Genomic DNA, 15,853 nt, shown 5'->3' on the forward strand with positions numbered 1-15,853 from the left:
GTGGAACAGGTGGATGTGAAGCGTCTGTTCACGCTTTCCAAAAATACTAGGACTAGGGGGCATGCGATGAAACTACAGTGTAGTAAATTTAAAACAAATTGGAGAAAATGTTTCTTCACCCAACATATAATTAAACTCTGGAATTCGTTGCCGGAGAAAGTGGTGAAGGCGGTTAGCTTAGCAGAGTTTAAAAAGGGGTTGGACGGTTTCCTAAAGGACAAGTCCATAAACCGCTACTAAATGGACTTGGAAAAATCCAAAATTCCAGGAATAACATGTATGTTTGTACGTTTGGGAAGCTTGCCAGGTGCCCTTGGCCTGGATTGGCCGCTGTCGTGGACAGGATGCTGGGCTCGATGGACCCTTGGTCTTTTCCCAGTATGGCATTACTTATGTACTTATGTACATAATCTGTCCGGTACGTCACAACAGAAGAAAGATTGCAAACCACTGACCTAAGCTAATGAAACATATTACAAAAATTTTAATAGATTCATGCAATAACCTACAAGTCCATCAAACATCTGTTTTCCATACAAACCCTGATCTTATACAAAGCTGATGTAAGAAATGACTTTCAATAGTCCCGGAGCTATCTGGTCAGTCTCTACGCCAATTCCTGTTTTCCAGGATTTTTCAGCCTCAGCTGAGAGCTTCACGTCGTATCTGCAATCAACTAATATATGTAACTATACAACCAAATATCTTATGTTTCTAGCACTACACAGAAGGATTCATTCTTTTCCACACCTAACCAGGAAGATCAATTCTGAGACTACTAACCACTTAAGCACGCTCTTCATACGTGGAGATCACGGAAAATTCACAAGCAGTGGCTAGCACACCTATCATCAAATGTGTATGTGGGTTGAAGGAAGTACATAATTACATTATGTAATCGAAAAATGAACATGAATCAGAGGGGATCTGATTTTGATGGACTCCTATTTTTAAGTTAGAGGGCGAGTCTTTTAAATTAAGTGAAAATTCTCAGGTTGTTGTAAATGAAGGTTCATGATGCTCATTCCAGCAATGGCTCAGACTAAAGTTAGAAGATCAAATAAAATTGTTGAAACAAAATAAAACACAGTAAATGGCACTTGAAGACTCGTATGATCCATCCAGTCTGCCCAACAAGGTGGCCAGAGTTGTACCTACAGCTCCATGCAGCTTACGCCCATCTATGTCCTGTTTAAAAGCATGAAGATTATTTCAGTTTTGATTCCATCCTCGTTCGTTTTTGAATTTTGTCATCGTTTTGGTTCCCACCACTTCCACTGGGAGGGTATTCCAGGCATCAACTACCCTCTCCATGAAAAAGTATTTCCTGGTGTTACTTCTTTTTTTTTTTTGCAATTTAAATGTTTACATTTTCTCACGTAAGAAAGAGGAAACAAAGAAACAAAATAATGCTCCAATTGTAAGAGCACAAAGCAGGGCCACCGAGAGACTGAGCCAGCCAGGACACGGCAGCCACTGCCGGGCTCCCCCAGGTCTGCTGCCGCCCCCCCCCTGCCCAACTGCCGCACAGCAAGACCACAAATATTGGGGGGGCCGGAGCCCAAAGTGTTGGGGGGGGGGGGGGGTAAATTTTGCCCACCTCCCTGCCCTCCGCCGCAACTCCACATACCTTGGCTGGCGGGGGTCCCCAAGACCCCAAAGCAGAATCCTTCCTCCAACACTGTTCTCGGCCGCATTGCCGGCCCTGCCACTGCTTTTCCACTCAAGTTGCGTGTTATCTTTAAAGGTAACCTCTTTTGACACCAAAGAAGATTCTGGAGCCAACTCAGATGGAAAGGAAACTTCTTTAGGAAGAAAACGTTCAGTGGAAGAGGAAACTAACCTAGCTTGGGGTCAACCATGATCCACCTCCAGGAAAACTGCAACCAAGGGATGTAATGGAGTTCTCTCTACAGAGCTAAATGATGCTGCCCCAAAAGATGAAGCATCCAATGTTATAGACGGTTTATTCTCCACATTACTCCTCTCCTTCTGATCTATTAGATTGTAAGCTCTTTGAGCAGGGACTGTCTTTCTTCTATGTTTGTGCAGTGCTGCGTATGCTTTGTAGCGCTATAGAAATGCTAAATAGTAGTAGTAGTAGTAAATCTACTAGCCTGCAATCTAAATTCAAGTCCTCTAGTTCTATCACTTCCCCATCTCTGAAAACGTTCTGTATCTCCCTATCTCCACTGCCCCTCTTTTCCTCTAGGGTATACATATTCAGGTCTCCTTCTCGTACATCTTTTGGTGTAAACTGCGTAACATTTTTGTCGCCTTCCTCTGAACCGCTTCAAGTCTTTTTACATCCTTAGCAAGATATGGCCTCCAAAACTGAGCACAGTACTCCAAGTGAGTCCTCACCAATAACCTATATGGGATTAACACCTCCTTTCTTCTGCTGGTTATGACTGTCTCCATGTGGACTAACAAAAGGTGCTCGAATATTATCTCAGAGCACAGTGGATAAACATGTCCTGCTACATTATATGCAGTTGGTGTTACTCCTTGTGTATTTATGACTAGCAAGTTAGTTACTTCTTCCATTAAAGGCCTGGTTGAAAAGACAAGCTTTCACCTGCTTCCTGAAGTAAAGATAATCTTGTGTTAAGCAAAGCCTTTCAGGGAATGCATTCCAGAATAACAGAATTACATTGGGTATTTCAGTTACAAGACGGCTTTTTGGGTAGACACACTTTATTTGGGGATTTTGTATAAGCCAAGATATCTCAGTGATAACTTTCCAGGTTTCTTGACCTCCAACTTACATGTTTAAAAAGCATATATGTTGAGAGGCTGAAGTTTGATGATGTGGCTGCGAGGATGAATGGAATGGTGCCGATGGGAGTTGAAGATCAAATTGTGGCTCTGGACATTTCATTAACTGACATTTGGAGATTAGTTCCAAGGGTGGAAGATATGCTGAGGACTTCTGTCTCACAACTGTGTGGTTTTGCCAAAGAAGTCTCTCTTAAATTTCAAGATACGGATTTGTGACTTGTTGATGTGAATAATGCCTTGAAATACCGTTGGATAATTTGATGCTTCACAGGAAATGTGAGGCATTTTCCCCAGGTATTTCTTTATTATCTCCTGTGATTTTTTTAAAGGAAGTACTATCATTGCCCAATGCTGAACTATTTGCTTAATAGGAAATTAATGAGAGGGAAGAAGGCGTGGTTTTTGATGTGAGGGTTCTAATGCTAAATTTGATTTGAATAAGTTTTTGATGAGTGACTAATTTCATCATTTCAAGTTTCCAAGCCACACTTCTTGTTATCTTAGTTTCTGAGGTGAATAAAACTTTTGATTTTGAGAGTTTACTTCAAGAAAATAAGATTTTTGTTTTATGGTCAAAAACTTCAGATATTTCCTGATGTTACTAGTGCCACCCAATTAAGGCAGAACGTTTTTCTTTTATCAAAGTCCAGGACTCTTGCTTTGGAAGCCTCATTTTATTTGAGGTTCCCCTGCAAGTACTGCAAACAGGAAAATACTGGTTAGAAAAAAAAATTATGCCTAAAATAAAATATTTAGACGTCTATAAAGATGCTCCTGCAGACTAACATTGAACTTTTTCCTTTCTGTTCTTTTTCTATTTGGCAATGCATATGCACCATTCCCGCCTGGCACCTCTACCTTCTGAACTACCTTTATCCCGGAGTCATATTAATCACCACTGCTCTTTTTCTTTACTTCACTTTTACCCTTTCACCATTTTTACTTCTAAGACATTGATTGTTTGCACTCTGACTTGTTGTGTGTTTTATGCAGATTGTTGTAAGCCACATTGGGCCTACCCGCAACCTCGGAGTCATCTTCGACTCCTCCCTCTCCTTCTCGGCACACATCCAGCAGATAGCCAAGACCTGTCGCTTCTTCCTCTTCAACATCAGCAAAATTCGTCCTTTCCTCTCGGAACACACCACCCGAACTCTCGTCCACGCTCTCATTACCTCCCGACTTGACTACTGCAACTTACTCCTCACCGGACTCCCACTTAGCCATCTATCCCCCCTTCAATCTGTTCAGAACTCTGCTGCACGTCTTATATTCCGCCAGAACCGATATACTCATATCACCCCTCTTCTCAGGTCACTTCACTGGCTTCCAATCCGTTACCGCATTCAGTTCAAGCTCCTCCTTCTTACCTACAAATGTACTCAATCTGCTGCCCCTCACTACCTCTCTACCCTCATCTCCCCTTATGTTCCCACCCGAAACCTCCGTTCACAGGACAAATCCCTCCTCTCAGTACCCTTCTCCACCACCTGCCAACTCTAGGCTCCGCCCATTCTGCCTCGCCTCACCCTATGCCTGGAACAACCTTCCTGAGCCCCTACGTCAAGCCCCCTCCCTGCCCATCTTCAAGTCTCTGCTTAAAACCCACCTCTTCAATGCTGCCTTCGGCACCTAACTCTTACCTTCAGGATATCTGGACTGCCCCAAATTGACTGCCCCCATCGTATCGTCTACTCACTTGTCCTTTAGATTGTAAGCTCTTTGAGCAGGGCCTGTCCTTTTATGTTAAATTGTACAGCGCTGCGTAACCCTAGCAGCGCTATAGAAATGTTAAGTTTAGTAGTAGTACCCCCTGGGTGGGAAACTGTGGGATATAAATGCTGTAAATAAATAAATAAATAAATAAATAGCTGCAAATCTGATCAGTTAAATAACTTCATCTACAATGTGATTAGCACCATAAGCCTTGAAATCAGAATCACCCAGGGAGTTTTTCTTAAGTTCATATCTCCCTACCACTTACTTAGCTAGTCAATGCATAATCAATCTTCAAGTCACACATCAGGTGTCCCCTCGTCCTGTCACTAGGCATTTCCATTAGGTAACAGCTGAAGTGCCCTCCTATGGGCTATAAAATACTGCCTCTGTGGGATTCCCAGCCATAACTGGCCTGAGGATGAGACCTGATACAAGAATCAACCTGGTTTTGCTGATGTTGAGAATACATATGCAATGTCATGCTTAATTTTGAAAGTATCCTGGGTAACAGGACAGGTCCCAATCACTTCTTTTACTCTTTTGGTCATATACTCCTCATAGAATCTTCTTTGAAAATTTTGGGCTGCTACTTTGGTCCTGGGGAACTGAGGAACTGAGTTCCATTCCCACTTCAGGCACAGGCAGCTCCTTGTGACTCTGGGCAAGTCACTTAACCCTCCATTGCCCCATGTAAGCCGCATTGAGCCTGCCATGAGTGGGAAAGCGCAGGGTACAAATGTAACAAAAAAAAAATCACAGCTTTGTTTTGAATGCAAGTATCTAAAGTGGTCAAAACTTGTTTTGCAACTCTCCAGAATATTTGGATAAATTGGCCTTGTTTACTCATACTTAACTTTTTGATCAGCCGACTAGATTATTGTAATTCATTGAACAACTGCTTCCAGCATTTAGTTAAATTTTGAAACATCATACATCCCCTTTAACTGCAAACACATACCGTATTTTTCGGACTATAAGACGCACTTTTTCCCCCCAAATTTGGGAGGAAAATGGGGGGTGCGTCTTATAGTCCGAAGGTAGAGATTTGGCAGGCCGCCCACCCGCCCGCCCTCCGAGTTCGGGATCGCCCTCCCTAGGGTTACCTCCCCTCCCCCCGGCCTTGTCACCACCTCTCCCCTTACTCACGCGATCTTCCCTGGTGGTCTAGTGACGTCGGGGCAGGAAAGAGCCCCCTCTTTCCTGCCCAGCGCGCTGCTCTGCATCCTCCTGTATGCTGCCTGTGATGACGGTCTCGGCGAGATTCAAAATGGCCGCCGAGACTTCAATTCTCGGTGGCCATTTTGAATCTCGCCGAGACCGTCATCACAGGCAGCATACAGGAGGATGCAGAGCAGCGCGCTGGGCAGGAAAGAGGGGGCTCTTTCCTGCCCCGACGTCACTAGACCACCAGGGAAGATCGCGTGAGTAAGGGGAGAGGTGGTGACAGGGCCGGGGGGGGGGGGGGAGGAGGTAACCTTAGGGAGGGCGATCCCGAACTTGGAGGGAGGGAGGGAGGGATTCGGACAAGACGCACCGGAGCACCTAGGTTTTAGAGGAGGGAAAAAGTGCGTCTTATAGTCCAAATTTTTTTTTTTCCTATTTCCCTCCTCTAAAACCTAGGTGCGTCTTATGGTCCGGTGCGTCTTATAGTCCGAAAAATAAGGTATATGGTAGCATTCAGTGCTCACAATATCTATAACTATGAGGTCGTTGCCCATACAAATGGATTTTGTGGACATGATAGGAGCAAAGACACTAACAGAATTCAAGACAGTCTGGAGTTAGCAGAGAGATTTCTTAAAATTATATCAAAATACAAGGGAAATTAAGGGCCCTGTTTACTAAGCCGCACAAACATTTTAACTTGCAATAAAAATTAGCACGCGCTAACAACAGAGACACCCATCTAATACAATAATTCGCACCTCCAACGTTCTGACGCTGACTCCGTGGCAGTGAAGCCGTGTAGTGTTCGTAGGGTTCGTAATTGCCCCACCCTCGAGGGAACTCTGTATAGTTGCCAGCCCCCGCACCTCCCTCCCTCTCTCTGCCCTTCAAGCATGACCTGTCCTCCGGCAGCCCCTCGCCTTCCTAAATGCTGGCTGTATTTTAAAAATTCTTACCTTGGGGTGCGGCGTCCACAGTGAAGGCGAGCGGCGCTTCAAACTGACTTTGCATGTGTCGGAGGAGAGGGGGGGGCGTGGACCTCAGAGGGAGGGAGGGGGTGTCCTGCAAGTCAAAGGGGAGGGGGGGGCCTAAAACTCGAAAGGGAGGGAGGCGCGGGGGTGTGGAACTCGAACGAGAATGGGGGGCATGGAACTTGGAGGGGAGGGAGGGGATCCTGGAACTCAAAGGGGAGGGGAGGAAGGGGGGCCATGGATATGGGTGGATGGAGGAGAGGCCAGGGGAGAATGCAGAGTTGATGCACATGTAGGGGGGGATGGCAAGGGACAGAGGAGAATTGCTGCTGCACCACGATGGATGGAGGGGGCAGGGGAGAGATGCGGCACATGGATGATGAAGGGGGCAGGGCACAGAGGACATTTGCTGCATATGGATGAATGCAGGGGAGAGAGCATAATTGGTGCACACGGGACACACACTACACTCACACAAACACACACAAATTCTGTCTCTCTCTCAATCACACACACACTCTCTCTGACACACACTCTTTCTCTCTCACACACACTCTCTCCTAACAGTTCCCTTAAAAACATAATTGCCATTAGAGGACAATCTTGCTAGCACCTGTTTCATTTCTTTCAGAAACGGGCCTTTTTTACTAGTAGGAATATAATGGTTGTCTCTATCGTTAAGGTGCCTACAGCGCGGCTTAGTAAACAGAGCCCTAAGAGATCAAATTGATCTCCAGAATTGTAAACTAAAGCAACTTACTATCCTTGTCAGATCCCATATTCTGTTTCTATATTTTTGACCCATTACTCTTGCACTACAAATTAAATTTCAAACCTGCACCTCTCTCATCTGAGATGAAGTCCTAACAACGGATATTTTAATTGGAATTCTCCAAACTAAACATTTATACCATACTCCAAAGAGCCTCCAGAGTTTATTACAAAAAGCAGACAGATTATAGACTTATTTCCCCTATTGTTATTTTAGGAACTTCCACCCAGTGCTTAATTTCATTTCAGTTGTGCATTTCAAAGAAGAGGAAAGAAAAACATGCTGAGAAATTCCAGCCTTACATAAAACAAGTCACCTGCTAAATTAAAAAGATAATGAAGCAACAAGTCAGGCCTTCAAGGAAGTTAACCATACTAAATTTTCAGCTCTCGGTTTACTTGTAGGCAATGTAAATGTCAAAATAAATATTCTACACTTTTCAATCTCTTTACCTGTCTTTCAAAGTTTATATTCATTAAAAGCCATATTCTGGTGTTCCATCAAATCTGAGAACTGTAGACATTCCATAAAATGCAGGCATGTTGTCAGTCTAATTGCAATGCTGTAATTCTTATAAAACTGTTCTTCAAATGCTAAAGACAGGGTATGTAACATAGACCATTGGAGAACTCTAAAAACAGCATTAACAGGAAGCCCTCTTTTTCAGCAAAGAGTAAAAATGACCAGATTTGAATTATACTGACTACAAACTATGGGGTATGTTTACTAAGGTGCGTTAGCGTTTTTAACACGCCTGTAAATTTAAGGCATGTTAAACGCGCCTATACATTTCTATGGGCACATTAGCATTTAATGCACGTATTTTTCGTGCGTTAAAACCACTAATGCGCCTGTAGCGCCACTTTTTTTTTTGTTGTTGTTACATTTGTACCCCACGCTTTCCCACTCATGGCAGGCTCTATGTGGCAGGCAATGGAGGGTTAAGTGACTTGCCCAGAGTCACAAGGATCTGCCTGTGCCGGGAATCGAACTCAGTTCCTCAGTTCCCCAGGACCAAAGTCCAGCACCCTAACCACTAGGCCACTCCTCCACTGTTGCTACTATTTGAGATTCTACATGGAATGTTGCTATTCCACTAGCAACATTCCATGTAGCAGTCGGCTCTTGCAGATCACCAATGTGGCCGCGCAGGCTTCTGCTTCTGGGAGTCTGACGTCCTGCACGTACAGGACGTCAGACTCACAGAAACAGAAGCCTGCGCAGTCTTGTACATGGAATGTTGCTAGTGGAATAGCAACATTCCATGTAGAATCTCCAATAGTAGCAACATTCCATGTAGAATCTCCAATTGTATCTATTTTATTTTTGTTACATTTGTACCCTGCGCTTTCCCACTCATGGCAGGCTCAATGCGGCTTACATGGGGCAATGGAGGGTTAAGTGACTTGCCCAGAGTCACAAGGAGCTGCCTGTGCTTGCAGTGGGAATCGAACTCAGTTCCTCAGGACCAAAGTCCACCACCCTACCCACTAGGCCACTCCTCCACTGTTGCTACTATTTGAGATTCTACATGGAATGTTGCTATTCCACTAGCAACATTCCATATAGAAGTCGGCCCTTGCAGATCACCAATGTGGCCGCGCAGGCTTCTGCTTCTGTGAGTCTGATGTCCTGCATGTACGTGCAGGACGTCAGACTCACAGAAACAGAAGCCTGCGCAGCCTTCTACATGGAATGTTGCTAGTGGAATAGCAACATTCCATGTAGAATCTCCAATAGTATCTATGTTATTTTTGTTACATTTGTACCCTGCGCTTTCCCACTCATGGCAGGCTCAATGCGGCTTACATGGGGCAATGGAGGGTTAAGTGACTTGCCCAGAGTCACAAGGAGCTGCCTGTGCCTGAAGTGGGAATCGAACTCAGTTCCTCAGTTCCCCAGGACCAAAGTCCACCACCCTAACCACTAGGCCACTCCTCCACTCCACTTAGTAAACGTAGTCCTAAAATGTTACAGTTGGGGACACACATATATACACATTCCTTACCTAAATTCTTTAGTACTTCCTGTGCCAGGGGAGACAGACAAACTACGAGATTTTGCTCGACCCCGAATAGGGTTTCCTCGACGCCAGTCCTCTTCACAATTGCATGGCGAGAAGCAAAAAGTAGCACATTCAGAGTCTGCATCCTGCGTACTACTCTGAAACATTTCTTGTGCTTTCTCCATCATGAGAGTACAGACAAGGGAGTTCTCTTTCCTCTTCTATCTACAATTAAAAATAGAAATAAAAACAAAATCCATTACTTGGTGAAATGTGGTTAAAAAGTCAGACTTAATACACTTGTTGCATTCAAACTGTATGCGTCTCGCTCGCCTGTGGGAACCTAAATTGCCACCAAGACCTCAGGTAGAAAAGTAAGCTCAAACTGATATTTCCTCCAAACACTAAGACCCCCCTTTTACTAAGGCGCACTCACGTTTTTAGCGCGTGCTAAAATTGGGCATGCGCTAAACGTTAAAGATGCCAATGCATTCCTATGGGCGTCTCTAACATTTAACGCGCACCCAATTTTAGTGAGCGCTAAAAACGTGAGCGCGCCTTAGTAAAATACCCTCTAACTTTACATACACTTCTGACAAAGTACAATGGATTGAGATATAGCAAATGTCTATTTATTTACATTAATTTACCGCTCTCTGTTTTCATATCTAGAGCAGTATACAAAATCATACACTAAATTACAATTCCAAAAATAACAGGCTCACAGCAGAACGACTTTGTCCTTCTTTGCTATCTTTCACGTGCCAAACTATGCAACTTTCTTTTTTTTCCTGTCTCTCTTCTCTCTCTTTTTTATTAGCTAATATTTAATGACTGCAAACTGCTTAGATAAATTGTCAAAGCGCAGTATATCAGATACTAAATAAACCTAAAATTATGTTATTAGTAAAGAGTTTCCACTGCATAAAAAGGGACCTGTGGTAAAAGAATGAGAATTAACTGCATTAATATGCACTAATGTAGTAGCACGTTGATAACTCTACATAGTGTCTAGAAAAAACGGGACCCCCCCAACATTTTTCTAAATAACCCAAAAATGCCATACTGCAGCAGAACTTCTGCCTGAAATTCGAGACATTTATTTTTGAACAGGGTAGGGCTCCAGCATATCAGGCCCGCAAAACAAACTGAGCTTTTAATTAATGTGAGGGGGTTTATAGAACAACTCACCCTTAAGAATAGTCACTTTGAATGGGATGTTTCGGCATTGCCACGCGCCTTTGTAAAAAGGAGGGGTAATTTTGGTATTCAAGGACTAGCTTTCCATTCCTGGATTACCACAAATATAGCTCTACAAATATCCCTAGATATTTCTGATGTATCAAGATAATTTTAAATAGGAGGAGAAAAAACCTCAAATTATAAGGGAGCACTCCGTCGTTGGTGTAACCAGCATTAGGGAGGTCCCTTAAATCATCATGGGTAAAAACCTCCTTTCGTTATTTCGAAAGTATGGCTTCTGCTCAAAATACTTATACAGATGAACCATCTATATATTTACACAACGGATAGTATGCACTTATCTTTTTTACTCAACAGTCCTTTAGACACCTTCCACGGCCCGACTTCGGCCCAGTTTCGAATCCTTCCTCAGGGTCCGTGGTGTCTGGCTCTCAAGATACAGTGCTCCGTAATCTGACTGTTGAGTAAAAAAGATAAGTGCATACGATCCGTTGTGTAAATATATAGACGGTTCTTCTGTATAAGTATTTTGAGCAGAAGCCATACTTTTGAAATAACGAAAGGAGGTTTTTACCCATGATGATTTAAGGGACCTCCCTAATGCTGGTTACACCAACGACGGAGTGCTCCCTTTTAATTTGAGGTTTTTTCTACTCCTATTTAAAATTATCTTGATACATCAGAAATATCTAGGGATATTTGTAGAGCTATATGAGGTACTATTTGTTGGATATCCCATTGAACTCTTTTTTGAGATTTAGATTACCACAAATATAATCAGAGAAAATTTAAGGGGCCCTTTTACTAAAGCTTAGTGTGTGCTAATGGAATTAGAACGCTAAATGCTAAGAAGCCCATTTTATACCTATGGGCTTCTGAGCAATCTAGTACGTGCTAAGCTTTAGTAAAGTGACTTTTTTAAGGTCACACAGAGGGTGAATAGGTAACTCAGATAAGGAGGTTCCAAATATGATGCTCTGCAGGGTTGTACCACTGTGTTCTAATGTTGTTCTACCTTTGTTTTGCGATTGTTCTGTTGCTAATTATGATTGTGTGTGTTTATCTGTAACTCCCATCCTGAGCTTTTTCAATATAAACGAAATGAAACATTTGCAGCCTTGGCGCTCCCTGAATTTGTACTATTTACAACTCTATTGTCTTCATGGGCCAGATGTAGTAAACATGTTATTTCCTAAAAGTTCATTAGACGCCCAGTCAATAAAGCTGAATGAACTATATCATTAAATACTGTAAATATAGAAACATAAACTCCACCCACACCAATACAATGTTAGTATTAAAAAATCACTTAGGATATTTTAAAGGATGTTGAATCTAAGATCAGCATCATCCCATCTTTACTATTCCATCCTATAAATTTCTAATGAAGCAAACGTAATATAATTTAGACTCCAACAGCCTGAGAAAGTTGTTGTTAAATGATGAATTGCAGCCCATTTTGTAATGTTTGTTTTATATGTCAAATCTTGATTTTGTATTGTATTAAGTTTATTATATCAGTTCTAAAGCAGTGTTTCCCAAGTTGGTCCTGGAGTACCCCCTTGCCAGTCAAGTTTCCAGGATATCCACAATAAATATGCATGAGATTGATTTGCATACACTGCCTCCGTTGTATGCATATCTCTCTCATACATATTCATGTAGGGAGGAAGCGCAGTCCGTTCAATACAGCCGGCATGGTATCCAAGGTACTTAATAATAACACGTGTGTAAGCTGAAAGTAATGTTTTGGAAATGATTTGTATTCCCATGGTATCATATCTAATTTCCTTTTAGTCAAACCCCTGAAGATGCCTTAGGGTGAAACGCAACGTTTGCGTAGGGTTGACGGTATAAGAAATTGGATATCAGACCTGTGTCAGCGGCCTTCCTTGGACGACAGCTAACTGAAAGTACATCAGGAATGTTTGGTTTAGCACGCAGTTCTCAAGGAAAGTTTCCTTTCTACAGAACCAACACTAAGGTCGTATAAGGACTTTGCTTGTACAATCAGGACTATATATAACTGTAGCCAGTTGTGGCTTAAGAAGAAGCTCCAACTGCATAAGAGTGATAACACGTTATAGGCAGTCAGTGATATTATGTTAATAATACAGGCTTGAAAACAAGGAAACTGTTAATACCTTGAAAATATGTATTTGATATATTGTGGCAAGTTTTGCTGAGAGTAGAAGTAAGAATGTATGAACGAGAGAAGTGTTTGAATGGTGAGGGTAATTAGTATATGATATCTACATGAGATGCATATTAAATTTGAGAAGTGATAAAATTTAAGAAATAAATGTGTATTGAAACATCAAATAATGAGGTGGTCGCTATAAGGTACATACATATTCACTGAAGATATCCTGAAAACCTGACTAGCAAGAGGGAACTTCAGGACCGATTGGGAAACACTGGTCTAAAGGAATCGAGTTCCATAAGACAAGGCCAAAATAAAGTTGTGTTTGGAACATCTTATCCTGGTGTTTGGACTGATCTCTTGGACTTGGTTCTTTTCCACCCTGTTTTTGGTTGTGTTCTATTCTTGTGGAAAGTGTGAACCCCATTTGTTTTTGCAAAATAAATGCTCACCATAGATACAAAATGGGAAACATTTCTCAGTACATTAGGCCCCTGAAACCAGTTTTACTGATCCGCAGAAGCGAATATTTATAACAAAAACCTTTTCAGGTACATTCGAAGAAAGAAGCCTGTAAGGGAATCAGTTGGACCATTATGATTATGGACCACCAATATTCCTTGTCGCCTTTGGCAAGCTACTTAATCCTAAACTGCCTCAGGTACAGTTAGATTGTAGGCCCCTGAAAGAAACTCGCCTTGAACTACCCTGGAAAGGCATAAGCTAAACAATAAAGAGAACAAAATAATTCAGGCTAATATGGCTACATCCAGCAACTCCTCACTAGCAACAGATTTAAATATACCAGTTAAAACTGGGGGTGGATGAGTTACAATGGGGAAGATCCTGGTTTGTGAAATAACTGCAACAATATGGGGCTCCTTTTCAAAGCATTTAGTGGCCCTTTTACAAGGTCGCATTCTGTGGCGTTCTCTTGAATGTTGGACATTACACTATTTACTTGGCTATGCTTATTTGAACAATTTGATTGTTGTATATTGTGACTATTATTATGTATGTCTGAAAACCACCTAAGTGATTGTGTGGTATACAAATTTTAAAATAAAATAAATACTGCGAAAAAATACTTGTATATGATGTTTAGCAGAGAGTATTAATTTCAGAAAAACTGGTATCTCCCTTTACTTACTAGACATATAAATAAATGGTCTGATCTTCAGCCAGCGGTGATTGGCATAAGTTAAACACTGGCTGCATTTAATTTACTGTATTTCCTATTTTAGTGGCATTCAATATAGGTACTATTTAGTTTAGACCTACACAAATGATCTGTTCAGTTGTTGAATGTAGCTGTTAGCAGCTAATTCTTAAAGCTGGTCTCCCTCTACACTTCTCTTATACGGATAATATCAAACCATTAAGACAGATTTTCATCTCAACATTTTCTAAATAATTTTTTTATTTTTAAATTTATTACAAACAATCCTTACAGCAGCAGAGTAGCGCTATAAAAATGCTAAATAGTAGTAGTAGTAGCAGCAGCAGAGTACCTTTATTTGGTGGTACCACTCATAAGATTACCCAGAAAAATCATTCATTGCAGGGAATCCACGTAATTTTTACGAAAATACAAGGATAGCGAACCTATGGCTGTGTTTACTAAGGTGCGCTACATGCGCATTAGCATTCTTAACGCTCATTAATGGTTGACGTGCATTAAACGCTAATGCACCCATAGGAATGTATAGGCACATTAGTGTTTAACACGCCTTAAAGTTAAAGGCGCATTAAAAACGCAAATACGCCTTAGTAAACATACCCCTTATACATTCTGTGGCAGCAGGTAAACATATAACAGTTTGAATATCGGTCCAAAAATGTATAATTCTATAATGACATAATGGTAATTCGCTAAAAAAAAATATGCTTAAAATGTATTCCCTATATATTCTCCAAACACAGCCATATATAGAAGCAGAACCTCTGCGGACTATTATTCATGCTAATGAAATACTAGGACGCTGCCTTGCCTTGTACTTCTCCTATATTACCAAATCGGATCATTCAAAGATAGCAAGTCACACGCATTCGGAGATCGGGGGGAACCGATCTCTCCCTCTATCTTACACTCTCCTTCATATCCGCGATCCGGCACCTCAACCTCAATAACCCCCTCCCCCTCCGGTCATACTCATACCTGAGATCGTCCGCCAACAAGTCCCCAGTTTTCCTTCTCTGACACCCCGTTCCCTATGACACAACTTCTCTCCCTCCAAGGCATCCCGCCTTGCCGGAAACAGGAAGTTGCGTCAGAACGGAGGCGAGCGGGACGCCCAAGGCGTTAGATTGAGACTAAGGAGCTTTAATGACAGGAGACAACATAAGCCTATCTGGACCATTATGTGGTGTGGAGTGTGTGGACTGAATTAAGTGGGCGGAGCTTAGCGCCATATTGAGGCACGCGCCGCGGAACGTTCGCAGACAGCGATGGAAAACAATAGCAAACTTTTGCGGACTGCGGAGGGGATTGGAGAGTTTGCGAAGGGTTTATGAAGGAGGGAGGGTTGTTATTTGCAATGCTGCATTGTGGTTTTCAGCGCTGCGCTATATGCCTTTATTTTTGCTTACGCTGACAATAAAGATATTTCTACATAAAAATAAAAATAGCAAACGCTTGTGACTGCCTATGTGTGGATTTTTATTTTTATTTCAAAGCTTCCTTTCGAAAGAGTCGTATCAATCCAGTGGGCAGTCACCCCAATAATGTAAAATTTTACTGAAAGATTCCCACACATTTAGGGCCCTGTTTACTAAGCTGTGCTAAGGGCATGCTACTACTGCTGCTACTATTTAGTATTTCTATAGCGCTACAAAGCGTACGCAGCACCACTGCACCAACAGCGTCTTTAGCATGTGCGCTAAAGCGTTTAGCGCATGCTAATGTTAGGTGTACGCTGAGTAGAGAAGTGTGGTAACCGTGTTAGGCCACTTTTAAAGGTAATCAATAGAAATAAAACATGGAAAAGAAAATAAGATGATACCTTTTTTATTGGACATAATACATTTCTTGATTAGCTTTCGAAGGCTGCCTTTCTTCGTCAGATCGGAAATAAGCAAATGTTGGTAGATGA

General features: G+C 42.1%; 1 protein-coding gene across 3 annotated transcripts in view; it reads right to left on the minus strand.

The window, feature by feature from the left end:
* The window catches only part of NADK (NAD kinase), a 49,864-nt gene extending 34,848 nt beyond the window's left edge, over nt 1–15,016 (minus strand). For 2 of the 3 annotated variants that reach the window (XM_030222203.1, XM_030222201.1), the window contains exons 1-2: nt 14,920–15,016; nt 9,419–9,640 (exon numbers count right to left, since the gene is read on the minus strand). In XM_030222203.1, the coding sequence (XP_030078063.1) occupies nt 9,419–9,603 (185 nt within the window). In that variant the 5' untranslated portion in view covers nt 9,604–9,640; nt 14,920–15,016. Of the gene's footprint in view, nt 1–9,418; nt 9,641–14,773; nt 14,796–14,919 lie in introns of those variants that run through there. The other variant, XM_030222202.1, reaches the window with a different exon arrangement.
* Nucleotides 15,017–15,853: the final 837 nt, after the last annotated feature.

The sequence above is a fragment of the Microcaecilia unicolor genome, chromosome 13 (assembly GCF_901765095.1).
Source record: "Microcaecilia unicolor chromosome 13, aMicUni1.1, whole genome shotgun sequence".
NCBI classification, from domain to species: domain Eukaryota; kingdom Metazoa; phylum Chordata; class Amphibia; order Gymnophiona; family Siphonopidae; genus Microcaecilia; species Microcaecilia unicolor.